Source organism: Cyprinodon tularosa, unplaced genomic scaffold (assembly GCF_016077235.1).
Source record: "Cyprinodon tularosa strain WSP-4 unplaced genomic scaffold, ASM1607723v1 ctg561, whole genome shotgun sequence".
NCBI lineage: Eukaryota > Metazoa > Chordata > Actinopteri > Cyprinodontiformes > Cyprinodontidae > Cyprinodon > Cyprinodon tularosa.
This window is the reverse complement of record NW_024039298.1, coordinates 295,818-322,953: the sequence shown is the minus strand read 5'-3', so window position 1 is coordinate 322,953 and position 27,136 is coordinate 295,818. Positions and strand designations below refer to the sequence as shown.

The 27,136-nt window shown below is 36.2% G+C and overlaps 2 protein-coding genes across 3 annotated transcripts in view; both read left to right on the top strand.

Moving 5' to 3' along the window:
• The window catches only part of pdcd6 (programmed cell death 6), a 31,166-nt gene extending 10,243 nt beyond the window's left edge, over positions 1-20,923 (top strand). The window contains exons 2-6 of the mRNA XM_038305715.1: positions 695-756; positions 16,674-16,718; positions 18,561-18,719; positions 19,279-19,388; positions 20,176-20,923. Of these exons, the coding sequence (XP_038161643.1) occupies positions 695-756; positions 16,674-16,718; positions 18,561-18,719; positions 19,279-19,388; positions 20,176-20,274 (475 nt within the window). The 3' untranslated portion in view covers positions 20,275-20,923. The remainder of the gene's footprint in view (positions 1-694; positions 757-16,673; positions 16,719-18,560; positions 18,720-19,278; positions 19,389-20,175) is intronic.
• A 1,192-nt stretch (positions 20,924-22,115) lies between these two features.
• The window catches only part of zgc:101569 (uncharacterized protein LOC449822 homolog), a 45,344-nt gene continuing 40,323 nt past the window's right edge, over positions 22,116-27,136 (top strand). The window contains exons 1-2 of one of the 2 annotated variants that reach the window (XM_038305712.1): positions 22,116-22,371; positions 25,815-25,979. In XM_038305712.1, coding sequence (XP_038161640.1) covers positions 22,233-22,371; positions 25,815-25,979 — 304 coding nt within the window. In that variant the 5' untranslated portion in view covers positions 22,116-22,232. Of the gene's footprint in view, positions 22,372-25,808; positions 25,980-27,136 lie in introns of both variants that reach the window. The other variant, XM_038305710.1, reaches the window with a different exon arrangement.

Sequence of the window (27,136 nt, the reverse complement as noted above, 5' to 3'; positions counted from 1 at the left end):
GCAGAGTCTTTATCGATCTAAAAGTGTCCGGTTGGATTCTAACTCCCTCCTGCAGCCCATCAGTGTAGGAATGTTTGCAGAGTAAAGTGCTGCTCTGTTGGTTTTGGTTCCAGACTAAAACTGCCTCCAGTGGTCGGGATGACTAGAAGATCTCAGTCCACCGTTAACTGTTTATTCACTACTTTATTAAAATCTGCCAGGAAATTGTTCTGCAGTTTTGGATTTATTTTTTAATTATTTGGTCAGAAATAAAGTGAGAACTTTTTAACCAGGAAATGTAAAGGAGTTTTAAAAATAATCTGGAGGAACAAGTGTTAAATGCAGCAGATTCCTCTCTTTGCTCTCATCTGGCTGCTTTTACTTTTGCTTTTTCAACTAGATGATCAACATTACTGTCTGACATTCCTGAAAGCTGGCTGTGCTGGTGTTACCAGTCAGCATTCTGGCTCCCTTTGCTTTCTAAGTCCATCTCGGCATCTCGTCCGCCCAGCTTCTCTCCCTGCACAAATGTCTTGTTTGTCCTCATCACAGACCTCCATCCGTCCCCGCGGGCCGCTGAAACACTGACACGCTCTCAGCATGGTCAGGTTTCCACAGGCGAGCTCTGATGTCGGCTGCTATCTGTGTCTGTGGGTGTGAAGAGGGTCAAGTAGGCGGGGCTAATCTGTGGATTTCTCTTTTCTTGTCTTTGAAGGGTCGACAAAGACCGGAGTGGAGTCATTTCCGACTCGGAGCTTCAGCAGGCCCTGTCCAACGGTAGGTAACGAAGCGTTGCAGATGTACCGCTGTTTCTGTTCCCTAAATCTCTGCCGCTCTTTGATTGAAGCAGCTGTCAGAGAAACGAGGGGATGGTATTTTTATCCCTGGGTTGGAGGTGAATTCAGTAAAAGGAGTGCTCATTTATTTTTATCCAAGGATAAAAGACAATCAGATGAAAGTTTACTAGAGCTGCTTGAAAGGAAACACTTCAGTATGTCCTGATTGTGTGGAAGTAACTTATTGCATATCCAACCCAACCAAAAGTCAAACCATTTACAGATGCTTTATTTGTCTATGCTCTAATATTGAAAGTTTTTCCCTTCGGCATGTTTTTCCCCCCATTTCTCCAAACCTTTTTCAATTTTGCTCCCTTTACACAAACAGATTCACCTACTGCTGTTTAACCCATACACATCAGTTTCTTCCAGTTGAAGGTTAAATATTTACAATCCACAATGAGATGTAATCTCCTGTAAAAAATATAAATATTTTTAAACTGTTGTCCCACTTTTAAATTAGCTTATTGTCAGTCATATTAATTCTCACACACTGTGGTATGGCATCGATAGTAAATACAAGATTTGTTTGCATATCCTTGCTATTGTTAATTTTAAATTACATTTTTTTTTTCACAATAAAACAATAAAACCTCAAACAACCTTAACATATTTTCACATTGTGTTATATTTGGGTTATTTATAGGGCTGAAACTAACAATTATTTTGCAAATAGATTAATCTGTCGATTATTTTTCTGATTAATAATCAGATAGCCAAAGGTTCCTTAAAGAAGTTTTTTTTTACAAACTCAAACCAGGTGAAACTACAAATTTTCCACTTGAGGAGTTCTGGATAGAGCATAATGGTATTTTTTTCTATTTTATCTTAAATGCAAAATGTTTGTATATGATTTTCAATCTTGGTAGAATAACCTCTTTATGTGGGTTCCTCTGTCAGCTAAAGTCATGTTTTAGAGTCTCTAAACACTTTATAGGGCAAGATACCATTGTTGATCACTTGCATACCCCTTGAGTTCTAGAAGCACAAGATCTATATCCAGCGATAGATAGAAGATCTTGCTCTTATTTTGGCATTTGAACAATTAGATGAGCCCTTGAATGATATATTACCTACTGTAGATTAAGTTGGAAAAAATAGTTAACGAGTCAATTAAATGGTAAAAAGCTAATTGAAAAGTTAAAATGTAAAATTAAAAAGTTAATAAGCCTAGTTAACAATTATATTTAGATTTATAAACTAAAATATGTGCCAGTATCAGCATTAATGCCTCTAAGGTTATGTTGCACCAGAAAAAATTTCATGGATTTCTTATAGAAGCACTTTCTGTTATTTTTGTTATATATTCGGGCAAGTTGGTGTTTCTTGTTATTACATTGATATTAATTTTTGCCATTAAAATATCCATATTTTTTTAATGTAACAAAGGCAATAAGGTCTTGTCCTAGATTCCAATAACACTATTGGCTTGAAATTTAGATTTTCATATTTCACTGAGTGCCCTATAAAGGGTTAACTATTAGTCCATTACTAAATGAGTTGATGATTATTTCAATAATCGATTCGTCACAATTAATCCAATTAATTGTTTCAGCCCTGGTTGTTTATTTTACAATAGTTTGAATACTTATTTAACTAATATAATCTCTCCTTATATTGAGAAAGCATGCTCCATGTTGAAAATGGGGATTTTTTTATGTTAATAAAAATATTTATTTTATGCCTTTTTTTATTTTATATTTTTATTCCCATATTATCAAAAATGCTACTACTGAGTATTGAATATTTTTCTGGACATTCATATCAATTTTGACTTTTTAGTATGAACCCTATTAGCTTTTTGAAACAAAGGCAGAGCTATAGTGATTTCATTAACTATCAGTAATTAGCCTCTTTAGCCAAAAAGGGATGCTACCCTCATCTAGCCCAGTACCATAGCAACCGCTATCATTAAGCTTTGGTGACGAGTAGTGTTAATTTTAGCAGCCATTTTTAAATTTAGTTTTAGTCTTAGTCCAGTTTCAGCATTGTTTGTTAGTTTTTATCACATTTAGTCGACATCATCGCATTTTTATTTAGTCTAGTTTTAGTCGACTTAAGTCAGAGCATTTTAGTCTTTATTTTAGTCCAAGAAAACATAATTTTATTAGTTTAGTTTTAGTCAACAAAAACTGTCAACATTTTAGTCTAGTTTTAGTCAGGACATAATTTTAACCTTTTACTTTTTTGTCAGCAGATAACGTTTAAGATTTCCTAAAATTATTTGAACATTTTCTCTCATCATCTTTTTGATAAAAAAAAAATACAATTTTAAGGAACACATGCAGACATGGAAGATGTTCTGACAATATTTGAACCTTAACAATGTTCAAAATAAATATGCAAAGACACAAACACAAATGCTTGCATTAAAACAAATAAAACACACCTGGCAAAGGAAACAAATAAATAAAATAAAGTGTCTTATGAACTTTACACAAGTGCTGGCTGTTTAAAGCTAGTTCACATAGAATAATAAAATAAATAGATTTGAGGTCAATGTTGTTAAAAAAAAAAAAAAATCCAACTGATAGAACAAAAGTGCTTTCCTTCCAGCTTTAGCTGGCCTGTCATTGTTTCTGGGTGGCTGGTAGGTTGTTGGTGGTGATGATGTATCTTTAATCTGGAACAGAAATTAATACAATGTCAGGATAGATGCACAGCATAACAGGAATTCCAAGTGTATAAGTAGCATATATGTCTCTTTTTTCCTTAACAAAAACTAAGTCTCTATAAAAACTACATTTGACCATCCATTTCAAAATCATACAAACAACCTAACTATCATTTTATGCAGGAATAAATTGCAGACATTTTTAGGTGTGCAAGCATTTTGGTTGTATTAATATTGATGCCAATTCAAATCAAATGTCCTTGTAATAGTAATATGCAGATAAACAGAGCAGCATTTTATGTCACCAACTAAAAACATCCCTGCAGTGGTTCCCCTAGCAATGACTATTTTGTGTATGAAAATCTAGGTTAAAGTTGCTCTGAATTATGTGTGGCATATTATTATTATTTTGTCTTATCCTGATAAATAGTTTCAGTTGGTTTTAGCATTTAGCATACATGTGTAGCTGCCGAGTTGTTCTGCGTTAACTATAGTTCACTTGCAGCTCCTAGATTACCTAAAGCGTCTGTCTGCTTTAATCAAACTTGCAATTTAACAGAAAGTATAGTTGCCCGGCCAGTATAACATATCTAAGTTAGCATAAATTTAACTTTACATACAATGCTATCAACAAGTGGCTACCGTCGCTACGTGCTAACAAGCTAACGTAACGTAGCCAACCTGGATACTAAATGCTATGAAAGTTAGCCAACATCAGTTAGTTTATCATTGGGACATTATAGCCATTGATTAAATGTTACATGATAAACAACCACCACCAATCTTCTTCTTATTGATTTTTATTGGCGGTTGGCAAAAAACGTTAGGTGAGCATTACCGCCACCAACTGGTATGGAGTGTGGACTACATGGCAGAAAAAAAAAAAAAAAAAAAAAAAAAAAAAAAACTATACCCTATTATACAACCTAATCTGTTTCAAAAATTCAAATATAACCCGATATCCTCTGCTTCCTGATTCCTTCTGCAATAAATCGACCCACCACCAATCTTTCTGTTAACTTACCGTAATGTCTTTGTGGTGAACTGCGACGTGTCTCTTCAGGTTTGTTGTGTTTTTTCCAGCTATCATGTGGCCATATTCCTTCCCTTCCACTAAAATCAAGCATTTGGGTTTGTTCTCCACTTAAAAGCGAAAATGTGTCCATATAGCACGTCTCCTCTTTCTCCTGAGTCCCGGAGTAGGCTACTCTGTGCCACCCGCTCCAGGTTTGAAAGTGGGTGTGTGGGAGCTGACGAGGAGGAGGCGGAGGAGGAGACGAGACAGGATTTTAAAAAACATAAAATAATAATATATAATTTTCGTCCCGTCTTTATTCGTGAACTAAAATGTCCATAGATTTTAGTCCTGTCTTTATTTACCGAACTGCATTTTCGTCTCGTCTTTGTTAGTCCACGAAAATTATTTCTGATTTACTCCCAGTTATTGTTTATTAGTGGGGATTTTCGTCTCGTCTCGTCTAGTTTTCGTTCGGTGAAAAATGTGCGTTGACGAAAATATTTTCGTTTAGTTTTCGTTAACGAAATTAACACTAGTGACGAGTGGCAAATCACTGTGCAAGAATTTGGCCTCAAATTCAGAAGTATTTATTTATTTATTTTTTTAAAGCATCACCATACCATTAAAGGTTATCATACAGCATCCCAATCTTATCTAAGTTCAGCCTTACTTTGACTAGACCTGTCTTAAGATCTCATTTCAGTTTTTCACTGTTTTCTAGAGACATTCAGAGGTGAAATTTCTCCATCTTTTCAGGTCATTGTTGAAGTTTTATATCCCAGCTTGTCTGACTAATCATTACATGAGGCACGTTAACCTGTAACCTGTAAAGCACTCGTCTCTCTATCAGGTAAATGAGGTAGAAACAACCAATATGCCGTAGTCGGTGTCCCCTCGTCTTTTCCAATGAGCCTGAATGATTTAGGGGATAGTTTCTAAAATAATAAAGATTTTAAACTAACACAGTATTATGCTTTGCTCTTAAATAAATTCAATTCCATTCAAAGATAGCTTTCCATTTTCAGTTGTTTTAAAGGCTGATGATGAGTTACACTTCCCCTGTTTCAACCCCATGAGCTCTGAAATTTGCTTACAGAGAATAGAGGAAATTAGCATTAGCACTCCTGAGGACTAGAGGGATGAATGCTAAGTATTGTCAGTAAATAAACAGTGTTTTCTTTTAGCTCTGATTGGGGACAGAGGCTCTACCAGTGCAGGCTGGTAAAGTGCCTCTGCTTTATTGCCACACATCACTGATCCACGCCTCTCCCTGACCTTGGTTACAATGCAGTTGCAGGGTTGAAATGCAGTAAACTTTGCAGTATCATTTATCTGGAAACCCTGACAGAGGCGTTTGCTTTATACGTTCCTGTAGAAGTTTTTATCTTAATTTTCTGATACGTTTTTGAGGAGGTTAGTTTTTTTTTATTCCTGTAGGACAAAAAAATGTAAGAGGTAAAAAATGAGTCTTGAATCCAGCTGGGGAAGCAGCAGTGAAAGAAGGTTTTATCAGACTACGCAGTGGCTCTCCTTCAGCATACTGATTAGTGTTTGAGTGTGTGTTTGTGCATGAATTCACGGCCTGGTGTTATTCGTCTTAAAGATATGCATACGTTTATTTTTTGATACCAAGGTTCAGTTATTTTTTTTCCTCCTGAAGACTTGGCCTGTGTGTGAGTGTGTCTCACTCCTTTGGATACTGAGTGTGTGCCTTACTGTGTGTGTGTGTGTGTGTGTGTGTGTGTGTGCAGACTTTAGGGCAGGCTACCCGGTTCAGACTCTGCCAGTTCATTACTTCTCTGTGATGTGAAACGGAGCCAACCGAGCTGAACACACGCAGCTCTGCATCCTGTCCTGCAGCGGGTTCGCTAAAGCCACCCGCCCTGCCGTTTGTTATGGCTCTGCAAACATTGCTCAGCTGTTTTTATGCACCAATTCAACTTTTAGATATTTTTATTATCTGAAATCAATCACTCTGTCCTTGCCTTTTCTGTTGGCGGACCCTTCGTATTGGAATTAATTCTGGAATGAATACTGAATGTGTCATAAATCACCTTATATCAGCCTTATGTGCCTCTGATGATGATTTATTTTATTGTTTGTGTGCGTTACATGCCAAATACTAAGTATCAGGCTTTCTGGAACTGTTTTGTAAACTGATAAATGACTTTTAAAGATCCTTTGCATGTTAAGGTCAGATTAACTATCCATGCAGTATCCCCTTTCTAGTTACTGATTTCCTGGTTTCTTTTCTTTTTAAATCCAAAGCTAAGCGAAAAAGACTCCGTTAGCTATTTAAAACCAAAGCTAAAGGAAACAAAGAATATAATTAAATTTAGCAGGAAATGGAAAACTGCAAATATTTTAGTTTTGAACCTTTATTATCTTCTAAAGAGTCTGCCTTTTAAGGGAAAAGCTATATTTTTAAATATCAGAAATCTTTTTTTTAAGGCATCAGTTATGATAAACAGGGGTTGACGTTAAGGATTTTTACCACTTGCCCTTTGGGCAAGTGACTTTCACATTTAATTTGCCTAGAAACAATTTTTACTAGCCCAGTATAATGTTTGATAAATTTAGTTCCTAATATTCATTTTTGTATATATATATCAATGAAACATGTTTGTTTTTTAAATGTTTTTTGTAATTCAGTATTTTTGAAGTTTCCAGGTTCCTGGTGTGTATATGCATGCATCAGATAATGAACTCAAGCCTACATTACCGTGTTAACATGCTTTTCAATCCTTCCTGCACTTTCTTTTCAAAATAAACTTTGCTTTAAACTGTTGTGTGCTTGGAAAAATATAAATTGTAATGTAAAAAATCAAAAAAAAAAAAAATTGACAGGTTAAAAACTTAAGATAAATCACAAGTCACAGTATGTTTATACAAGATAATACTATTAATATAATGTGACTTTCTAGAGAATTATTATACATAGTTATTTTATACAGGGTTTCCACAGTCTTACATCATTTCAGAATTCCCTGACTTTTAACTGACTCAGGATTAATTTTCCCTGACAAAATAAATGCAGCAACAAGACAATAATAATAACATAACAGGTCACCAATTTAACATGTTTAGCTCTATAACATTTAAAAGCAACTCTCCAATGTCTGAGAGAAAAAAATTTAATGAACATTTTTTTAATGTATGACCAGCATCACTGTACAGAAGACTGCCATATGATAGCGCTTTCTAGCTTGATTGTCGTTTTGGTAACTACATCAAAATTACCGCAAGGCGGACAAAAATCACGCCTTCTGGTGGAAAATCTCGCGGCTTTTTAAATCACGCGTCTTTTTCAAATCACGCGAGAATGTGTACAAAACAACAAAAATGGCGCCGGCGTCGTCGTTTTCAGCTAATGTCGGTGTTTTTAAAGTAATTTTGAGTGATATTTTTTTTTGCGATCACTGCACTCGCCCGGCAGGCAAATGCAATGAAATTTGTACTCTCCCGACAATAAAAAGTACTTGCCCCGGGCGATCGGGCAATGGTTAACATCGAGCCCTGATAAAGTTCTTCTAACTCTTCAGGGTAGAAACCACTGATCTCTATTTTTTTCACTGGATCTCTGATTGCCCGTTGGTAGTATGGGGTTGTAGTGAAGCCACAGGCTGCCATATTGATACTCCTAGTTAGACCGGTCGCAATGTAAACAATATGTAAGCTCTGATTGGTGCATCTCTATCAATTCCTAACAATTTTCCTGCATATCTGTGAAGATGCTCAGTCATCCAGGTCATGGTTAAGATTGAAAAGTTCAGTTTGGGCAACCGGACGTGAGGTTTTCTTTAAAATTGTCCCTGTATGTTATAAATCCGCCTGGTTTCTCTGTGTCCTTCCTCCGGTCTTCCTCTGTCAGTCCAGGTCGTGACAGAATGTCGTCCACACTGAGACTGTGATTGGTTCTGTCCCACATGTTGTGCCATTTTAATTTGTTTTGTTTCGCCGCTGCCTCCCTTTGTGCAGCAGAGAACAGATAACAGACTTATTCTCATCATGAGCTCAGATGTTCTGTCTTCCTTAGTTGAACTGTGTAGGAACGGCAGTGTGAATAAAACTGCTGAGCTGAACAAACGGCTCAGCATGAAGAGCTTGTTCAGCAATCCTCACGTTTTCACTAATTTAAGGGTTTCTATGGTTTATTTCCATTTGAGTCGAGTTGACTGAGGAAGCCTGAAGCACTGATAGGGTTAACTTTAGCTTATGATGTGAGACTCTACGGTTATTTTGGTGGATTCTTTCAGAGTGTCATGATTTGTCATAAAACCATGACCATAAAAACACACTAAGATGTTGGGCTGCTGCTGCTTGGTGACTCAGACTCAGGAAGAATGAATGTTTTGTCCATTATGTTGGCACCATGTAATGCCGCTTGGGTGATTAAGCCTTCTTAATTGTGCAGTTTTGAGTCCAAACTTCCTCTTCAGTAGCTATATATTTAGAGATACAAAGAAAACCATGACAGTTTCTTTGCCATCTAACAAGAACAACCACTTTGGTTGAATTAGAGGCGCGGTGGTCTCATACTGTCTTGGCAATTGTGAACTAAACACTTTTATTGCGTCTTGGTATGTTAGTGAATCTTTTAGCATCAGGAAGAAGCTTAAAAAACAAAACATGACTTATTAAATACATCAGTAGCTTTAATCACTGCATTGTTAGAGCTCTTAATGTTCACAAATTTAAGTCCCAAAGAAGACTGGGGGGGAGAAATCTCCGGCTCAAACCCAGTACGACTGTGTAGGAAAGTCATCCCTCTTTATATGGGCAACATGCACTACTAGTAGTGTGCCCCCCGCATAAACAATCTTTATGCTTTCAACATCATAGGCTAATTTTATGCAGCTGCCCACCTCCCTCCCACAGAAATGCACAAAGCAGGTGACGTTCCACTGTAAAGGCAGGGAGCTGCTGCAGCCTGTACAGTTTCTCTGAATATTAATTTCATGGTAAAGACTGAAAAACTACAATGGAGTATTAGGGTCAGGATAGAGATTTTTTTTCCTTTTAATTATCTAATTTCAGAAAGAAAGCTGACCAGCACCAGCAAGCAGCTACCTCAGTCCACTTTGACATTCTGCCCAATTTGGCATTGGTTTGACAAATATGGAAATTTTTTAGCACACCACCATCAAAGTATAACTTCACTTGATGCACAACATCCCTCATTTTAGGGAAGAAAATGCTTTTTGTAAGAGATTTCTTAAATAAAAGTTTATTCTCGTGGTATTAGGACTTTATTCTCATAACATTAAGACTTACGACTGTATTCTCGTAACGATACGACTTTATTCTTATAATGTTAACTTTATTTTATTAATTTTACAACCTTATTCTCATAATATTATAACTTTATTTTCGTAATGTTACAAATTTATTCTCATAAAATTATAAATTTATTCTCGTAATGTTACGACTTTATTTTGATAATATTATAACTTTATTCTCATAATGTAAATTTATTCTCGTAATTTTATGACTTTATTCTCATGTTTTAACTTTTTTCTCATAATCTTACGATTTTATTCTCAAAATATTATGACTTTATTCTCGTAATGTTAAAACTTTATTCTCGTAATATTACGACTTTACTCTCATAATATTATAACTTTTTTCTCATAATTATACGACTTTATTCAAAATAAAAGCAAACTTTTTTCTGCCTGGCCCTAATACTCTGTTGTATAAAAACTACCTGCATGATAAAAATCAACAAAATAACGATGGCAGCCTACTATGCTCTATTGTAGACAAGCTGTGATTTATGTATTTATTTTTTTAACTCTGTAGCTCAAAACACAACTCTCCGCTTTTGCATCTGATCTTGGGTTTTCTTTCACAGCTTCTTTTAGGACAATGCTGCCACAATTTGCTGATGAGGTTAAAGAAAAAACTTTAAGCAGCAGAAATGTTTATCAGAATTAATGATCTACCTCCCTTCCTGATGGGAAATTAAAATAAACTGTTGAGATCTCGCATTTTATCTGGTTTGGGTTTTCATTGTTCAAACTTCCTGAAACGAGAGAATATCAAAGTGGGGCTGTTGATCAGACTGTTTCATTATATCTGTGCTCAAGTATATGCTATAAGGAACACTCTTGGTGTAACACTTTACCAGTAAGAAATAGACTAATTATTCAGTTTGTTTACCTGACTTGTATTTCCTTTCCCCTCACAGTCACATGTCTCCCCCATTCTGACAAGATGTGGTTCATTCGGTTCCTTAACGAGTTTCGGACGTCAAATGCTGATAGAACATTTAGGATCTGTTTGGAAAGGTTTTTATCAATGTGTGGCTCCTTATGCAAAGTTTAGGAACAAGCGTCTCACAGAGTGCCATGAGGACCGTTATATGTTTGTGTACACACTGCGGTCAGAGCACTCTGTTTTTCCACCAGACTGCCTCTTTCTCCCCTCCCCACCCTCACAGCCTCTCTCCAGCCCACAGCCGGCCGTTCGGTTGGCCGGTCAGAGAGTGCAGTGTGCGGACGGGACAGAGAGGGGATTGTCTCGGCTTCCCGTTAGACAGAGACGCGCACTGAAGCCGCCCTCCTCTCTGGGCAGCCACAGCCATTGGTGACCTAACAGCCAGATCCTGCTGTCAAAGGTTTGTGTACTCGGCTCTGTGAGCTGAGGAGTCTTAGGAGCTGGAAAGGTCACAGCTTGTTTTGTACTCTGCCTTGGACCGATTCTTGACGTCCTACTTTTTATCATAAATATATTACCCTAGAAACGCAAGATAAGGAATAGATCTGTCAAGTCTTACGTAGGATTAGACCTGGTGAGATATTCTGACAATCCGACAAAATATAACACAAAACTTTCAAACCAAAATCTTTTATACGATTCAACTCCTTTAAAAAAACAAAAGAAACAATTAGGTTTAGGGAACTAAAAAAAAAGAACAAAAAAGAAAAACAGCTGCAAGGCAAAATATTGCATTTATTGCTTGCATTTTGAACCTTGGAGTAAACACCCACTTAATTTAGTAGTACTACTTTAAATGCCTCATTTTACCGAATGCCTTACGTATTCGCAGGTCTGTTTTTTATTTATTTTTTTAATTTGCCAACACAATTAAGCAGAGCTGGTATTAGCTGGTCACTCAGGCTATCTGATGTGGTAGCTAGCTTGTAGCAGCTGCCTAATGAGTTTTGCTACTTGTGCGAAAAATCACATCTCTGACCAGCATTTCTCAGCAACAGGTGGAGGAGGGGCAGCAGTGCTACATATGTTGGTGAAACGTCTGACCTTTCTAGTACCCGTTTTTTGTGTTTTTATTTAAAGGAAAATGGAAATTTTTTTTTAAAACCAGAAGCTTGATCATAACTATTCCTACCAACTAATGAAGTGAATAAAAACCAGAGATGCTCAACTTTCTGTGTATTTTTCATTAGAAACAGACCAACATTGATATGAACATCTTTTAAAATAAGCAGCATTGCCATTAAAAACCTGTACCAGGCAATCTTTAGGTGAGTTTTTCTAGGGTTATTTTTTATTCCTTAAAATACATTTTGTGTGCTGGTATTAAAATCCATTAAAATTAATTTAAAAAGTTACTGAGTATTGAATATTTTCCTGGATATCAATATTGAATTTGAGATTTTGGTATCGTGACAACCCTAAATAAAATTTTTCACAATAAGAGGCAGATTTTCCTTTTTTAATCTCCCGTCTGTAAAAACCTGCACAGTGTTTCTAAATATAAGGTGCTTGATTTGGTTCTTGCAAAATCAGTCTGTTGTTTTCTAGTAGGCATGTGCACAGTCCAAAGAAAAATTCAATTTAAGTTCAGTTTATTTCTATAGTGCCAATTCACAACACATGTATTCTCAAGGCACTTTACAGTTCACCAGATCATACAGTCAAATTGATTGAAGTTTTCTATCTAAGGATAACCAGTTGATTGCATTGACTCGAATGCAATCCCTCACACTAAGCATGCTTCTAACGACAGTGGAGAGGAAAAACTCCCTTTTAACAGGAAGAATCCTCCAGCAGAACCAGGCTCAGTGTGAGAAAAAAGACAACAATATGAAGTTATCTTGTCCTTTCCAGCATTAATCAGGCATAAAACCAACACTCTAAGCTGCAGCGTATTTTATGCAGAGTTCAGCCCATTTAAGTTTGAAATTCACCAAATAAATCCAATGTTTCTGCTTAATATCGTTTCAACTTTAAAGTCCAACAGTTATCTGAGGTTAAAATCAGATGATAGAGCATTTTTAATGTAGTAATGTGTTGTTGTTTTTTTTTATCTTTATAGCTCCCTTAATTATTAGTACACTTTTAAAAAGACCATTGAAATTCTTAAAATAAATCTGATTATGTTACGTGGTCTTAATTTGAAACTAAATATTAGATTTAGTTGAAAACATCAGCTTGCAAAAGTTTGGATTTTGCTTTTCTCAGATGCAGACCTTGCTGGCAGTTCTATAAAATCCTACATTGTGACATTAAAAGAAGCTTTCCTTACCTGATGAAAGTTATCAAATTATATGATCGTATATTATATGATCTTCTGGCTCATATCTACTTTGCATAACCAGAATTAAAACTTTGCGAAGAAATAGCGTTTGGTTCTTATTTTACAATTATCTGGAATAAACGCCCGGAAAATTGTACTGAAACCCTCAGTTGGTGTATTTCCAGATTTAAAAACTCCTATCTAAACTTTATTAGCTTAGTTTCCACTCTAACTTTTGTTCCATTCTTTTATCAGTTTATCATTTATAAAACTTTTTTTTATATATATAAGCATTTTATGTTAACATACCACTTTTATTCTCTTTAATTATTTGTGTTGCCTCTTCTTTTTCCCCCCCATGTGCAGCTTTGAATTGCCTTTCTACTAAAATGTTCTCTATAAATAAACTCTCCTTCCTGTTTGTTTTGTGATCTTTTTGTTTCTTTTCTGTATGAATATATGACAGAGAGGCCTGTTTGTCCTTATTTTTCATTTGAAACAAAAAGCAGCCCTTTTCTTTTTTGGATGAATCGATGGATGATATAGCAATTGATAATTGTAAAGTAGGATGTGTGATGCTGTGGGCCTGAAGCTGCTTACAAAGCTTTACACTTAGAAATCTGCTCATTGCAAGTGGAAATTTGCTGGATTCTTCCAGAAAGCTTAAAGAGGGTCATGATTGGGTCTTTAAATTGTGTCACAGTGAAGCATCAAGATAAACTTCCCTTCAGTCACCTGATTTGCATCCTGTAGAGATGTACTTCATACTTTGCATCCTGTCTGCTCACTTCAGCCTCTTTGGGATGTTATCAGGGAAGGCTTGGCAGCAGTTTTGATTTTACTTCATGTCCACCTTAAGCTGTGACTGTTATTGTAGCTGACTGCTGATTGAATCAATCACAGTCGGTGAAGGCGAGTGTTTAAAAACTGATGTATTGTTTCTCCTCTTGTATCATTCGGCTGAACAGGCCTGAAAGTTGCTGAAAATGAGTCTCTGAACCTTTGAAGTGAATCGCTGATGCTACTGTCGGTGTAAAATGAGCTATAACCCATAAAACAACCTGTTTTCTATTTCTATTGAGATGAACAGGCTTTGATGTTAATTATATTTGTATTATAATAATAATTGAACTTTATTGATCTCACATTGGAGAAATTTACATCTGCATTTAACCCATCCCCTTGGGGAGCAGTGGGCTGCCATTGTGGGGCGCCCGGGGAGCATTGTGGGGTTAAGGGTCGTTTGCTCAGGAACCCAGAATGGCAGTCTGTGGCTCAAACCCAGAACCTCAGGATTCTAAGCTCTATGCCAAAACCACCAGTCTGCCACTCCCCCAGAATTTCTGTGATATATTTTAGATAATCTGGTGAGTGATTTGGTGAAATAGAAGAACACGGTGGGCGTTATCAATAAGAGCATATTAACAGAGGAACATGAACCCATATTGAGTCGGAGCCTCAGGGTTTATCCTGATTAGGCCTTTTCTTAGACCTCGACAGACGTTTCTCATAAATAAATTAAAACAAAATGAAGAGGGAAGACATCATGTGTTTCCTTAAGAAGGCTCCTAAAATCTCTTCTCATGTCCTTAAATTCCTCCACACTTTATCTTTATCATCTTAGTCCAGAATCAGCTTTATTTTCCGTTCAATGCACTTTTATGGTTTGTGGTTCCAATTTTCAGAAACGCCCTTGGGTCAGCAGAATGAACTGCTTCCAGCTATTTCAACAATGACTAACTCTTTATTTTCCTTTTCTTTGTTTTTGTTATCTCCTTCCTTTCTTCACAAAAATCACCTATTTTTCCTTCCTGCTGTTAAACTTTTGCCCTGTGATAAAGACAGTTTGTGACTCAGCAAGGATTCAGATCCCCTCAGGTTTCAGGGGCCTGAGAGATGGTAGTTTTATTTCCTGTGATTGAACATTGAGCTCTAGAGAGAAAATAACTGTTTTGGTGGGGGGCCTTTAAATTAGACATTCCAACCTCAGACTCTCCGCCGTCCATTTTTTTTTCTCCTTACACCAAACTATATGTTGTGCTCATTTGATGATTGGTCCCTTTTGCTGCTGCTGTCAGGCACTTTCAGTGTTTGATGCACAGCTCTTCCCATATTTACCAACATGGTAACAGGATGAAGGGGCAGAGGAAGCTAGAACTATCAGAAATAAACTGGTCAAGCATTTCCTGTACAGTTTTTTCTGTTTCATTCATAGATGTTTTAGTTTAATTAGTTGTAGTTGGAAGTATTTTTTGATCTCATGTTCTTGTTTAAATCTCAGTGTGTGCATTGTGATGCATGCTGCCTGCCTCCTTGATCACTAATCAGGACCAGTAAAGGGAAAATTGTCCGATGTTTTGCTGACTAGTTGGTCCACCGCTACGTATTCTACATGTTATGCCTGCAGCTAATGATTATTTTGCAAATTAATTAATCTGTCGATTATTTTTCCGTTTAATCGATTAACAATCAGATAGCCAAAGGTTTATTAAAGAAGTCTTTGCAAATTTTAAACAGGTGAAACTAAAACACTTGATATGGATACATATTGACAAAGGGAAAACGTATTTTTTTTCCTTTATCTTAAATGTGAAATGTTTACATATTTTTTTGTTTTGTTTTACAATTTGGGTATAATAAACTGCTCTAAGTAGGTTATAATATCAGCTGAAGGCGTGTTTAACAGTGTCTATACTCCAGTTAATAAATAATCGATTACTAAATTAGTTGATGATGATTTCACTAATGGATTAATCACAATTAATCCGATTGTTTCATCCCTACTACATGTTTTTGTAGTGTCATGTGAAGTAAATGTGTATTATTATGACTAGATTTAATGTTAAAACCTTAAAATAATATGAATTAGAAATGTCTGGACCATTTGAATTCACTAGGCTACAGCTTTTGATTATTATTTATTTTTTAACAGACTAAAGTCTGCTTCCAGAATTAGGTTGATGTTGAGTTCCCTTAAAGGAAACCTTTCTCCTAACTTGGAATCTGAACACTTAATTTATTCTTAATCCTAATTTATTCATTTCCAAATTTATTTCCACACTAAACAGACCATATTTTCTTCTGAAAAGATGGTCTGTTTCTTCTGATATTGTAACTCTATTGACAGCAGAAAACAGTCCTCCCAAGCAATACTTAAAACTAATTTACTCAGATTTAGATTTGACAGTTTAGGAACATTTCTCATTTATTTATTTAATGTAGCTTTATCAGTTAACTTTTTTGCTTAGATTTTACATAATTTTTCAATCATCTTATTCAATTCCATTTGAATTTATTACCAGTATTTCCCCGATATTTCAGAGTAGGTTCCCATTTTTTATTCCCTTTTTATTGACGGAAATATGTGGCAATTATTTCTTTATGTAGGAAGAATAAGTTAAAATGTTAAGGGCAGTAAAAACACCAATCAAAACAATAATATATAAGATTTTTTTTTGTTAAACATTTAAAACACCAATTCTGTCTCTCACTTGACTAAAAACCAGAAAGACTGCATGGTGGGGAATTTCTGATAAAGATGTGCCCTAAAAAATGAAAAAAATCTACCGAAGGAGAACAGATATCTTTTGAAGATGATCTCAAAGTTAACCATCTGATCTCTTTTGTACGTCACACTAACATGTTCACCTCTCATTCCTCCTGTTATGCTTTAATTTCCATCATCTATCATTTAGATCAATGACATTTTGTTCTGATTTTTAACGCCTTGCCTTTGTTTCACAGGCACATGGACTCCCTTCAACCCGGTGACGGTGCGATCCATCATCTGTAAGTAGCTGCTGACGGGGATGTACCCATCTTATACACAGCTGCCTTTTTTCAGACTGTTTCAGTTGTTTATCCGTCCCAGCGCCATGACGACAGAAAGGACACAAACAGACTTATCTGTTGTGCGCTTCATTGGGAACCTACAGCCACCAATAAAAGGAGCCAAAAGCAGCATCTGCAGTGAAGCAGGAATGCTGGATCTGACTCCAGATATCGATTCGTCAGAGTATAAAGCTCACGTTACAAACTTCTACCTCTGCAGTGTAATTTCAGACTTGACTGGTTACATTTAATGCACTGAAATTTTCTTTAGGTAACACACATTAACAATAAAACTTTTTTTTTATTAATTCTCTAGACTTTGGATCTCATGATGCATTGTAGCTTTAAGAGTAAATCCCTTTAATTCTCTTTTCGTCCTGTCAGCAGCAAGCGCAGTAAATCCAGTGTTTTATAGCTTTGCAGCGAGAAGCTCATCATGCGATAACACTCCCTTTGTTGGGAGGTAATTGGATTGATCCGCATGAGAGTGACAAAATGGAGTTTTGGTCCTAAGAGCAGTTTTATTTCTTAGCAATGTCTGAGGGACGAATAACTTTAAATAACTTTTTTTTATTTTTGTAAACTTATAATTGCAACCTTTATTTTTTAATGATGTCTCAGTGAGAGATTAACACTGAGAAACAAATCTATCGAAATTGTTAAATAAAATTTATAGAAGTGTGGCATACATCTCACTTCAGCCCCTTTACCTCTTTTTTTTATTTTTTATTATTATTTTTTTTTTTTTTTTTACCTATAGATAAAATCCGATATGATGCACCGATTACATTCTTCTGGCTTATCACAATCTTTAAAATCCTACTCTGCTGAATTTTTTTTTTTTCCCCCAATTAACCGACTCTGTCGGTTTCAATGTAATTTTATTGAAAAGCATTAAATGGAACCAATAAAACAATAAAAACCTGATTCAGCTGCACATGTTGTAGTACTCTTAGATATTATTGAAAAGTTAAAAGCCTTGATAGTTGCTGGTTTTTTTACATCTTAATGGATTATGTAAGATCAAATAGCCCTGGTGGCACCGTCTGCAGTCACCTACAATTTGGGAGAGGTGTAGCAGAGTGTCTGTGGAGGGGGCAGGGATGTCTTTGCGTTCACTGCGACACCCACCCAGACAACCTAGTTTCAAAGTATAGATCAGCCTTTAATTCCGTAAAAGTTTGAAAAAAATCCACTGGACTGGTTTCCAAAGTTTGAAGACGTTTTGCTTCCCCTCCAGGAAGCTTTCTGGCAGGGGAATTGAGAAAGCTTCCTGGAAGGGGAAGCGAAACGTCTTCAAACCTTGGAAACCAGTGCAGTGGATTGTTTTCAAACTTTTACGGAATGACTATGACCTGGATGACTGAGAATCTTCATCAGCATCAGCCTTTAATCCTTGATGCGGCCGACCGGGTTTGAATCCGAGCTGTGGTCCTTTACCGCATGCCTCCCCCCCCTCTCATACCCCCTTTCCTGTCAGTTTGCTGTCCAAAAAAGAGTCACTAGTGCTGCAAAAACAAAAAAAAAAACAAATCAAATGATGATGGTAGCTATGTTAAGGAGGTCATGCAGTCATTTTGTTTAGACCTAATGCAGCGAAGATACATTAAAAAGATGTAGAATAGGGGAAAAAAATCAGTTGGAAGCGATGATGTCGAGAGAGAGATATTAGAGATGTAAGATTTTTATTTTGGCAAAGAAAATGTCTGCCAAATTCCTTAAAGTTTGTGGTTGAAGAGTTGAAAAAAAATGAAGAAAAACCTCTAGTAACATGATTGTTGCATCTCTTCCCCCCCTCAGCCATGTTTGACAGGGAAAACAAAGGTGGCGTTAACTTCAACGAGTTCGCCGGTGTGTGGAAGTACATCACAGACTGGCAGAACATCTTCAGGACCTACGACAGGGACAACTCGGGCTTCATCGACAGGAACGAGCTCAAACAGGCGCTAACCGGATTCGGTGAGCAGAAAAGTATGCCTTTGTAGTTTTCTAATTGCTCAGCGGTGGTGAAGGGCTGCAGGCGCCGGACTCTCTGACCTGCTGTACGAGGAGCCAGGAGGAGGGTAACCCTTGGTTTAAACTTGCCACTTATTTGCATTTTTCCTTTTTTTTTTTTTTTACTTCCTACATTTTCTGTCAATCATTCACCCCTGAATTTAGGCGAAACAATAATCTTCAGATTAAGCGTTAGTGGCAAGTTTAAAAAAACAAAGAAACTTCTCTTATTTTCTGTACATTGCTTGTTTATGGGGTAAAAAAAAGGCAATGCTGCTTCAGCTGGTCTGCTTTGCAGAAATCCAGTTAAAATATTCCACTGTAAGAGTTTTTTTTTTAAATCCTCATCGTTAATCCTACGCATCTCAGGGTTCTTTGACATCCAGGCTGATCACCTGGACTGTATAACTTGTCCAATAAAAACTTGGAACTTGGAAACCTGGAAAAATTATGATTTTTTTCAAATGCAAACATTAAACAGTTGCCTATGAAGCATTATTAACGCTATACTCCTTGTGTGCAGGCTATCGTCTGTCAGACCAGTTCTACAGCACTCTGATAGAGAAGTTTGACCGGCAGAGGAAGGGACAGGTGGCCTTCGATGACTTCATCCAGTGTTGTATTGTATTACAGGTAAATGATCAGATAACGCAGCTTTATCATTGTGATGACATCACTCATATTCTGCTGATGATAAAAAGTTTTCAGTCCACTTTCAGCTGTCTGTAGTTTTGTATTTTGGACTGATGACAAAATTCATGGATAACAAAGTTTAATTTCAATTCATTTTCCATTTAGTTTGTATTTTATTACTGGATAAGCATAAGTTTCACCAATTAGAACACGAGGTATTCCGGTAAAGATGTTAAAAAAAGCATACATGTAAATTAGGTTCAAGTTGTTTCCTGTTTTATACAGAAATTCTGGTTCCACTGTTACAGAATGTCCTTTAAGATTTCTGAATTTTTAAATTCAATTTCTCAGAGTCTGTGAAACTATGAATTATCCACCTGTGCCCTTTGGTGTGAATATAACTGCAAACAGTGGCTTGTTTGTCTTGGAAATTGGAAAGACAAGAGAACGTGTCTGAAATGAAGGATGTGTTTTGTACTCCTCAAAGCAAAGTAGAGGACCCGTGATGCTGTGACTTGGACAGGAAATACCAGGGCTATTTAGATATGTGACAAAGATCTGCAATTAAAAGAAAAAAAAACAGAGAAATCCCCATATACAAATAGTCTAAACAAATATTTTGCTTTAAGAACTTTACAGAGTCCAGATCAGTGGTTTAAACCATAAGACTTAAGTTACAGCTCTCATTATGTTCCTCTGTTTAATATTCCAGTTTTTATGTATTTTTGATCAATAAAAATCTGATTGTAGCCGATTTCCTAACGCCGCTGTTGTGCCATTTCCTTAGAGGTTGACCGACGTCTTCAGGCGATACGACACGGACCAGGACGGCTGGATCCAAGTCTCTTATGAACAGTATCTTTCCATGGTCTTTAATGTGGTATAACGCACATGAAGGCCACAGAAGAGCACAACTGGACACAACTGTGCCAAAAGCTCCCGGTGCCCTCTGGATGTCTGCCATAGTGGACACTACAATATTTTTTTTAACCTGGTCTCAGCCCAATTTGGGCAATTTAATCTGAAGTCTTCAACCTAGAGAAAAAAAAAAATTAGGTGCTTGATGTATGGTAAAGAAAAAAATCTTGTAGTGTTTTGTTGATGAACTGTAAACAGGTCTGTTGGTTAAGGACAAATATGGCCACGTTAATGTCGACACTTTTTTTTGTTTTAAACTGAAGTGATTGAAGAACATAGTTCTGTTTAAATAAAATAATGCACTGTAAATATAATTTGCATGCTTTTCAGGGAAATTAAGCCCCATGTCGTAGCATGCTGTGCATTTTTTTTGTTCTGTTTTTATGTCCTCTGCCCTCTTTGCTCCAAGCCATGTTTACAAAAACTGTGAGAGCAGGTGACAATCTGCTTCGAGGTTCACTTACATGCCATATTTGTATAAACATATTCTTAACAGCACATATTTAAATGCTAAAAGATCATTTTTGGTAGAGGGTTCGCATAATATCTTTACTTTGGCTTTTTTTTCTGTGCATGATGCCTTAAAATGTACAAAAACCATAAAAATTAAAGAAATCTTTTGTTAAAAAAAAGGTCATCCAGTGTCTTTCTTACTAGATAGGACATGGATAGTGTAATGTATAGAAAATACTCAATAAGAAGCAAGCATCCTACAAAATTTGTAAGAAAATTAGAAGTTACAATATGTGTTATCTAGTTGCATGTTAACCAAGGGGTATTTTTGTTTCCTTTTGGTGGTATTTTAATTCCACAGCTGCAGTATGGGGCACATTTGCAGATTATAAAGGAAAGTATTTAAGTTAAAACGCCACGAGCAATATTCGTACAGCTTGGACTTGTCATATTTAGTCGAATTCTGTCAAAAATTGTTTTATTTAGATTTTATGTTTTATCCAAAAGCAAAATACTACCACCAGTAAAAGCAGGTACTGTTCATGTGCTACTTTATATTTCTCCATCAGTTAGTGTAAATTTAAATTGATATAACAATAATTAGAAGTTCAAGTGCTCTTGTTTATTTAAAACATAAACATAATTTAAAAGGTTTATTCTGGAATAATTGATGCTGCAACTGGGAATATTCTATCTGCTGGAGGTTTCTTCCTGTTAAAAGGGAGTTTTTCCTCTCCACTGTTGCTTCAAGCATGCTTAGTGTGAGGGATTGCATTCAAGTCAATGAGTCGATGCAATCAACTGGTTTTCCTTAGATAGAAAACTTTGAATCAATCTGACTGTATGATCTGGTGAACTGTAAAGTGCCTTGAGATGACTTGTATTGTGAATTGGCGCTATATAAATAAACTGAATTATATTGAATTTAAGATTTTCTGTCAGCTCAATAAAAAGCTGCTACAATCACAATGTGACAAATATGCTTATAGCCAACAGATTTCTAAAATGTAATTCCCTCAACAATTTTTTTTTTTATAAAACCATAAAGTAAAATTTTTTTCAAAACCATAAAGTAACATTTGTCTCCTCGGGGAAATTCATATCTTACTATATTGTATTTTAGATGTTAATATTATAAGGCACTGAGAGTTTAATGCAGTAACAAAAAGTTTCTTTGAATAAGATTAAAAAAGATTATTTACTATCTGAAGTACTGAAAATCCTGACACTAGTGTTTGATGAGATAAGAGCGCCCTCTGTTGTGCTTTCGCAGGTATGACCGTTGCAATGCACCAAGTTTGTTTTTGTCTTCAGAACCTTGTTCATTTTGACCTCAGTTTCTGTCAGGACACGTTATAGTGTTGCACCCTAATAAGATATATCGGAAAAGGGTCTGACCATAATGGTCAGAGACCATAGTTTAAGAAAATCAAAGTTTAAACGTGTGAGCGTTGCCTTCAGAGGTTCTTTGCAATGGCGCTAAAATATGGAAGGGCTTTGGGAAAAATTGTCGCAGCGAACTGTCAATGCAGAATATTGACTCAGCAAAGGTGCACGACTTTGAAAACAATAAGAACCTACAGCGCTTCAACGGGAGACGAAGAACCGACGGGTGAGCGTGTAATGCTTAATGAAGACTGTAGGTGGCAGCAGAGGCCGCATAGACGTGATCGTAGAAGAAGGCTCTGGCACACCTGTAGCTCATTTCTCATTAAAGGAAAGGAAGAAAAACCTTTGAATTCAGGAGAAACATTTAAACTCAGACAAAAAGGAAATGTCATGCATATTTCACTTTGTCATGAAGTAAATATATGCTAACTTAGAAGTGATTCTTAAAGGACCGCTTTCTTGTTTATTTTATTTTGAAAAGCAAGCTGTCATTAGAGAGACTAGTAACTGGGAAATATTTTATTTATTTCCTAATAGTTGTTGCAGTTTGTACAGTCTAGATAAAAATTTAACAATCAAAAATACTGATCTAAATATAAGAATATTAGAAACTTGCCATTAATAACTGGCGTTGCTGTACAGATAAACAGAAATAAAAAAACCATTGTCATAATTTGAAACGGGGGAGGATCTAGGATTCTCGGAGATCAGGGGCTTAGTCCCGAGGGTGACAATGAGAGAGTAGACTTTCTTCTAAATCCCGTTCTAATGTAAAATATGACAGATTACTGGATTAAAGAAATTTCTACTATACTACATGCTATCACACATAACAATTCCCCCTCCATTACATGGGAAGAAATGAATTCACCTGCAAGTCTTAACTGTGTTTATCCCTCTCTTCATCAACAACTAACTCTGTGGATTTAGTGACATTTGATCATTATTTGCCAAAGTTATCAGAGGGAAATAATATATTTTAGCCACCTGATATAATCTGTTTCCCCATAACATGGGAAAAAAATAAACAAATCTTTTGAAACTGTCATTATTTTTCATATATTGTGTTTAAAACATTTATTATTTTATATTTTAAAATCCAAAATGGTTTGATTATCTTTATTTAATGTATTTTAATTCTCAATTCCAAATGTCTGCAGTAGCATTGCTCCAGACATTTTGAATTGAGAAACATCTTCAAACTTGGAAAACAAATCCAGTGGTTTTGGTTTGAACTTTTTTTTGGAATATATGTGAATTGTTAGATAAAAATTTAAACAGAAAATATATTTCATAAAGATCATCAAAGGGGGGACTGATTATATCAGGTGGCTAAAATGTACAATTCCCCTCTCATAACTTTGGCAAATAATTATCAAATGTCACCAAATCTAGAGGAATATGAATAAATGAATAAACACAGTTAAAAGTCCTGCAGGTAAATTAATTTCTTCCCATGTTATGGAGGAGGAACAGATTATTTCAGGCAGCTGAAACATCAAGTCTCTCCTCCTCCCATATCTTTGGGAAGTAAAAAGCATCTGTTTCCAGATTCTCAAAAATTGTTTGTGTGATATCATGTAGTATACTAGGAATGTACTTAATCCAGTAATCTGTCATATTTTACATTAGAAGGGGATAAATCAGAAAGTCTAAACTCTCATCTTTTCAGGAGCTCTTAATATTTGTGTCCTGCTATCAGCCGGTTTCCGTCCTCTGATATCAGCAATGAAAAATGATAAATACTCACTACTTGTTGGAAAACTGTGTTTGGTGACTGACTTTTATTTCTGTCAGGTTTAAGTGACAGAAGTTGGAAAAATAACACAAAATAGCTTAAAATGACCTCGTCTATTTATTTATTTTACAATTTTGTAAACAACAGCTGCTGATTAAACTGGATGTTAATGAATGATGTTAATCAATGCGCTCCCGACACAAGGGGAACAGAATTCCATAGAACACCGGGACAAACAACGTTTGGAAGTCAGTCAGACTTCACATCCCTGGAACATCAGTCTGTTTAGCAACAGCCATTGATGAGAACTTCTTCTTCTGCACGGGAATGCTACAGGCTGCTTTGCTGTGCATGCTGCCACCATCTGGTGAATTCCAGTACTGCACATTTTACTCAGATCAGCTCAGAAGCGAGATCCGGGGCTCTGGGGGAAACATCCTGGGCTGCAGCCCAAGTAGCCGCCCCCTAGATCCGCCACTGATTTGAAAGGTTAATTCTGGAATAATTGATGTTGCAATTGTAGTAATCTCAGTATTAATCCTCGTTTTTACATTATTTAAATACATTTAAACTCAGAGAGTCTTAAAGGTGAGATATATTTGAATTCTGAATAGTACTGATTAATTCCTAAAACTCGTTGTATTGATAATTTCTACTCTGAATAGTTAAAGAATAATGAACTCAGTGAAAAAGTTTGAATTCACATAGCTCTGATAAGTAAAATAAAAAGTTGGTCATTATTTCAATTAGATGAAATTAAACTTTTTTTGAAGGTGATGAGGATTCCATCAACCGACACTTGGGGAAGTTGTGAAGAAGACGTTCATATTTCTACAATTTTTGTTAAATAATCTCAATCTCAATCTCAACACTGAGAAAAAAAATCATAGTTTCTGGAAGAGTTTCAGATTGGGGAAAGAGTTTAGATGTCGATCTTGCTCTTTTAATGTGCTTATAATGGAGTGAGGTGTGTTGAAGCAGAAATGCATCAGAAAGTTGCAGGACTCCAGTCTAAGAGGATTGAAGACCCCTGATTTAGAGTAACCAGTTAACCTGTCAGTCATATTTATGAGCTGTGAGAGGAACCTGGAGTACCCAGAGAACCCACTTATGCAGGTGGAGAACATGCAAACTCCAAGCAGAAAGTCCCCATAAAAATGTTGCTAAGGAACATGTTGATCAGTTTGTTGTTACCAGAAATATTTTGACCAATTGATTCTATATATAAATTGAAAAAAAGTTTCACTGTCTGAAAAAAAACCCCTTTTTTAAAATTATTTCTTCAGAACTGATTCCATATTTTAATGGAGCTGCTAACTTTCCAGCAGCTGCCCAACCCGTTTGGTCACTTCATTTTACATTTCCCACTAATTATTAGTTGAATATGTAATTCTTTTGATCTTTTATTCACTTTTATGGCGCATTTAACCAAGTGTTTCCTGGTGTTTCAGCCACTAAAGTTCCTGAAATAAAAACTGCAAACACTGAAGCAGTTCAGATGTGGTTCATTTACTCAGACCTCGGTGTAATTACTGTCTTTGTTTAAGGTTTCGTCGAGTAGAAAGGTTCCCTGAGATAAATTAGCTTTTGCTTTTCATTCTCCGTTGGGTTGGGTTGAGCAGTCTGTGTCAGTAGCTTCTGTTTCTCCTCTGGACACAGTAAGCTGTGGGTGTGGATTCCCAGGGATGAACCTAAACAATGTCCGGTCAGCTGCCTGCCTCAACCTCAAGCCACAGTTTGGTGTTGCACATAAACACACTGAGGCAGAGAGCCCAGGTCTTCACTTTGACTCTGCAGAGCTTCTCTTCCACACTCTCATCCTTCCTTCAACTCAAACCACATAAACCAGTGATGCGCCATCACTGAAAGGGTCAGGCGTCAAGTCTCTGTGCAGCTTCTCTCTCAGTGTTGTCTGTCTTTAGCTGCAGGTCAAACCGTGGTCTCAGAGCGAAGGGGAGCCGTGGTCACCGTGGCGATAAACCGACCAGAGGTGCGTAACGCGGTGAACCAGGAGACAGCGAGGCGTCTGCTGGAGGAGCTGCAGGCCTTTGACAGCGACCCAGACTTGAACGTGGCTGTTCTGCACGGGAAAGGTAGACGATGCCAGCTGCTGCATGCAGCATCTGCATACTGCGTTTCACTCAGCAAAAAGGAGTCATGATGTTTTAAAGTTATCAGTCTAGCATCTTTATTTGCTGCTACTGCAATAACAGGCATAGAAAAACAGCCTGGCTCAATCAGGTTAAAAAATAATCTGTCAAATTAGGAACTCTTCTTGCTTTTCTCCCCTCCTGTTTCGATTATTTAGCAAACAGCTGGTTAATTTGATACAAAAGCTTTGTTTTGTTCTCCCTCTTCATTTAGTCTTTAATGGAGAACTTTTACAAACACGGTTTCCCATAAGGAAGTTTGATGTAAGATTAAAATAGAAACTAAACCACAAATTAGAGCCAAGTGTGGCTAAACATGGGGATAAATGTAAAAAAAAAAAAAAAAAAAAAAACTATAATTCAAAGAAAACTACGTTTAAAAAGAGTAAAATTGTTTTATAAATGGTATATTTAAAATTTTGCAGACACCAGATATGTTTTCTTACATCTTTTTTTGAGTTCATCTGTTTCCTCAGCATCTAACAGGTAAAGAACAAATAATCAGGGTAGAGGGTCACGCCAGAGAAAAAAATGAGGATTCAATTAGCAGGAATCTTTGGGCGCTGTTTTGTTTTTAAAATTTTTACAATCATAATTCAGTCGTTTGAGCTTAAACTCATCAACAGCTCATATTTTCTCCTAAATCACTGACGTCTGTTGAGAAAGAGGGAGTAACTCCTTCTGCCAAAATAATATTTTAGGGGTTTAAACTGTTTCTTTTCTGAAACGCTAATAAAAACATTGATCATTACCAGATTTTTAAAGAATATTTTGTTATTAACTTCAGTCCATATGTTTCCATTCATAACACTGATGGGTCGGAATATGTGTATCCCTACATTAACGGGATAAAAACAGAAGGAAATTTAAAAAATGCAGTAAAGGTTAGGCTTAAAATGTGAAAAATGTTTTCACATTTTTTGATGCTTTATCTATTTTTTCCACCTTATGTGTCGTTATGTCTTTCTCCTAAATTTATTATCCAGTTTTTCACACTTCAAAAGATATTTATCATTAAAAAAGGTGTCATTTGGTGATTTTTATAAGAATGCAACAATAAAGAAGGAGGTAAAAAACGAATCACTGATTTCAGTTCCTTT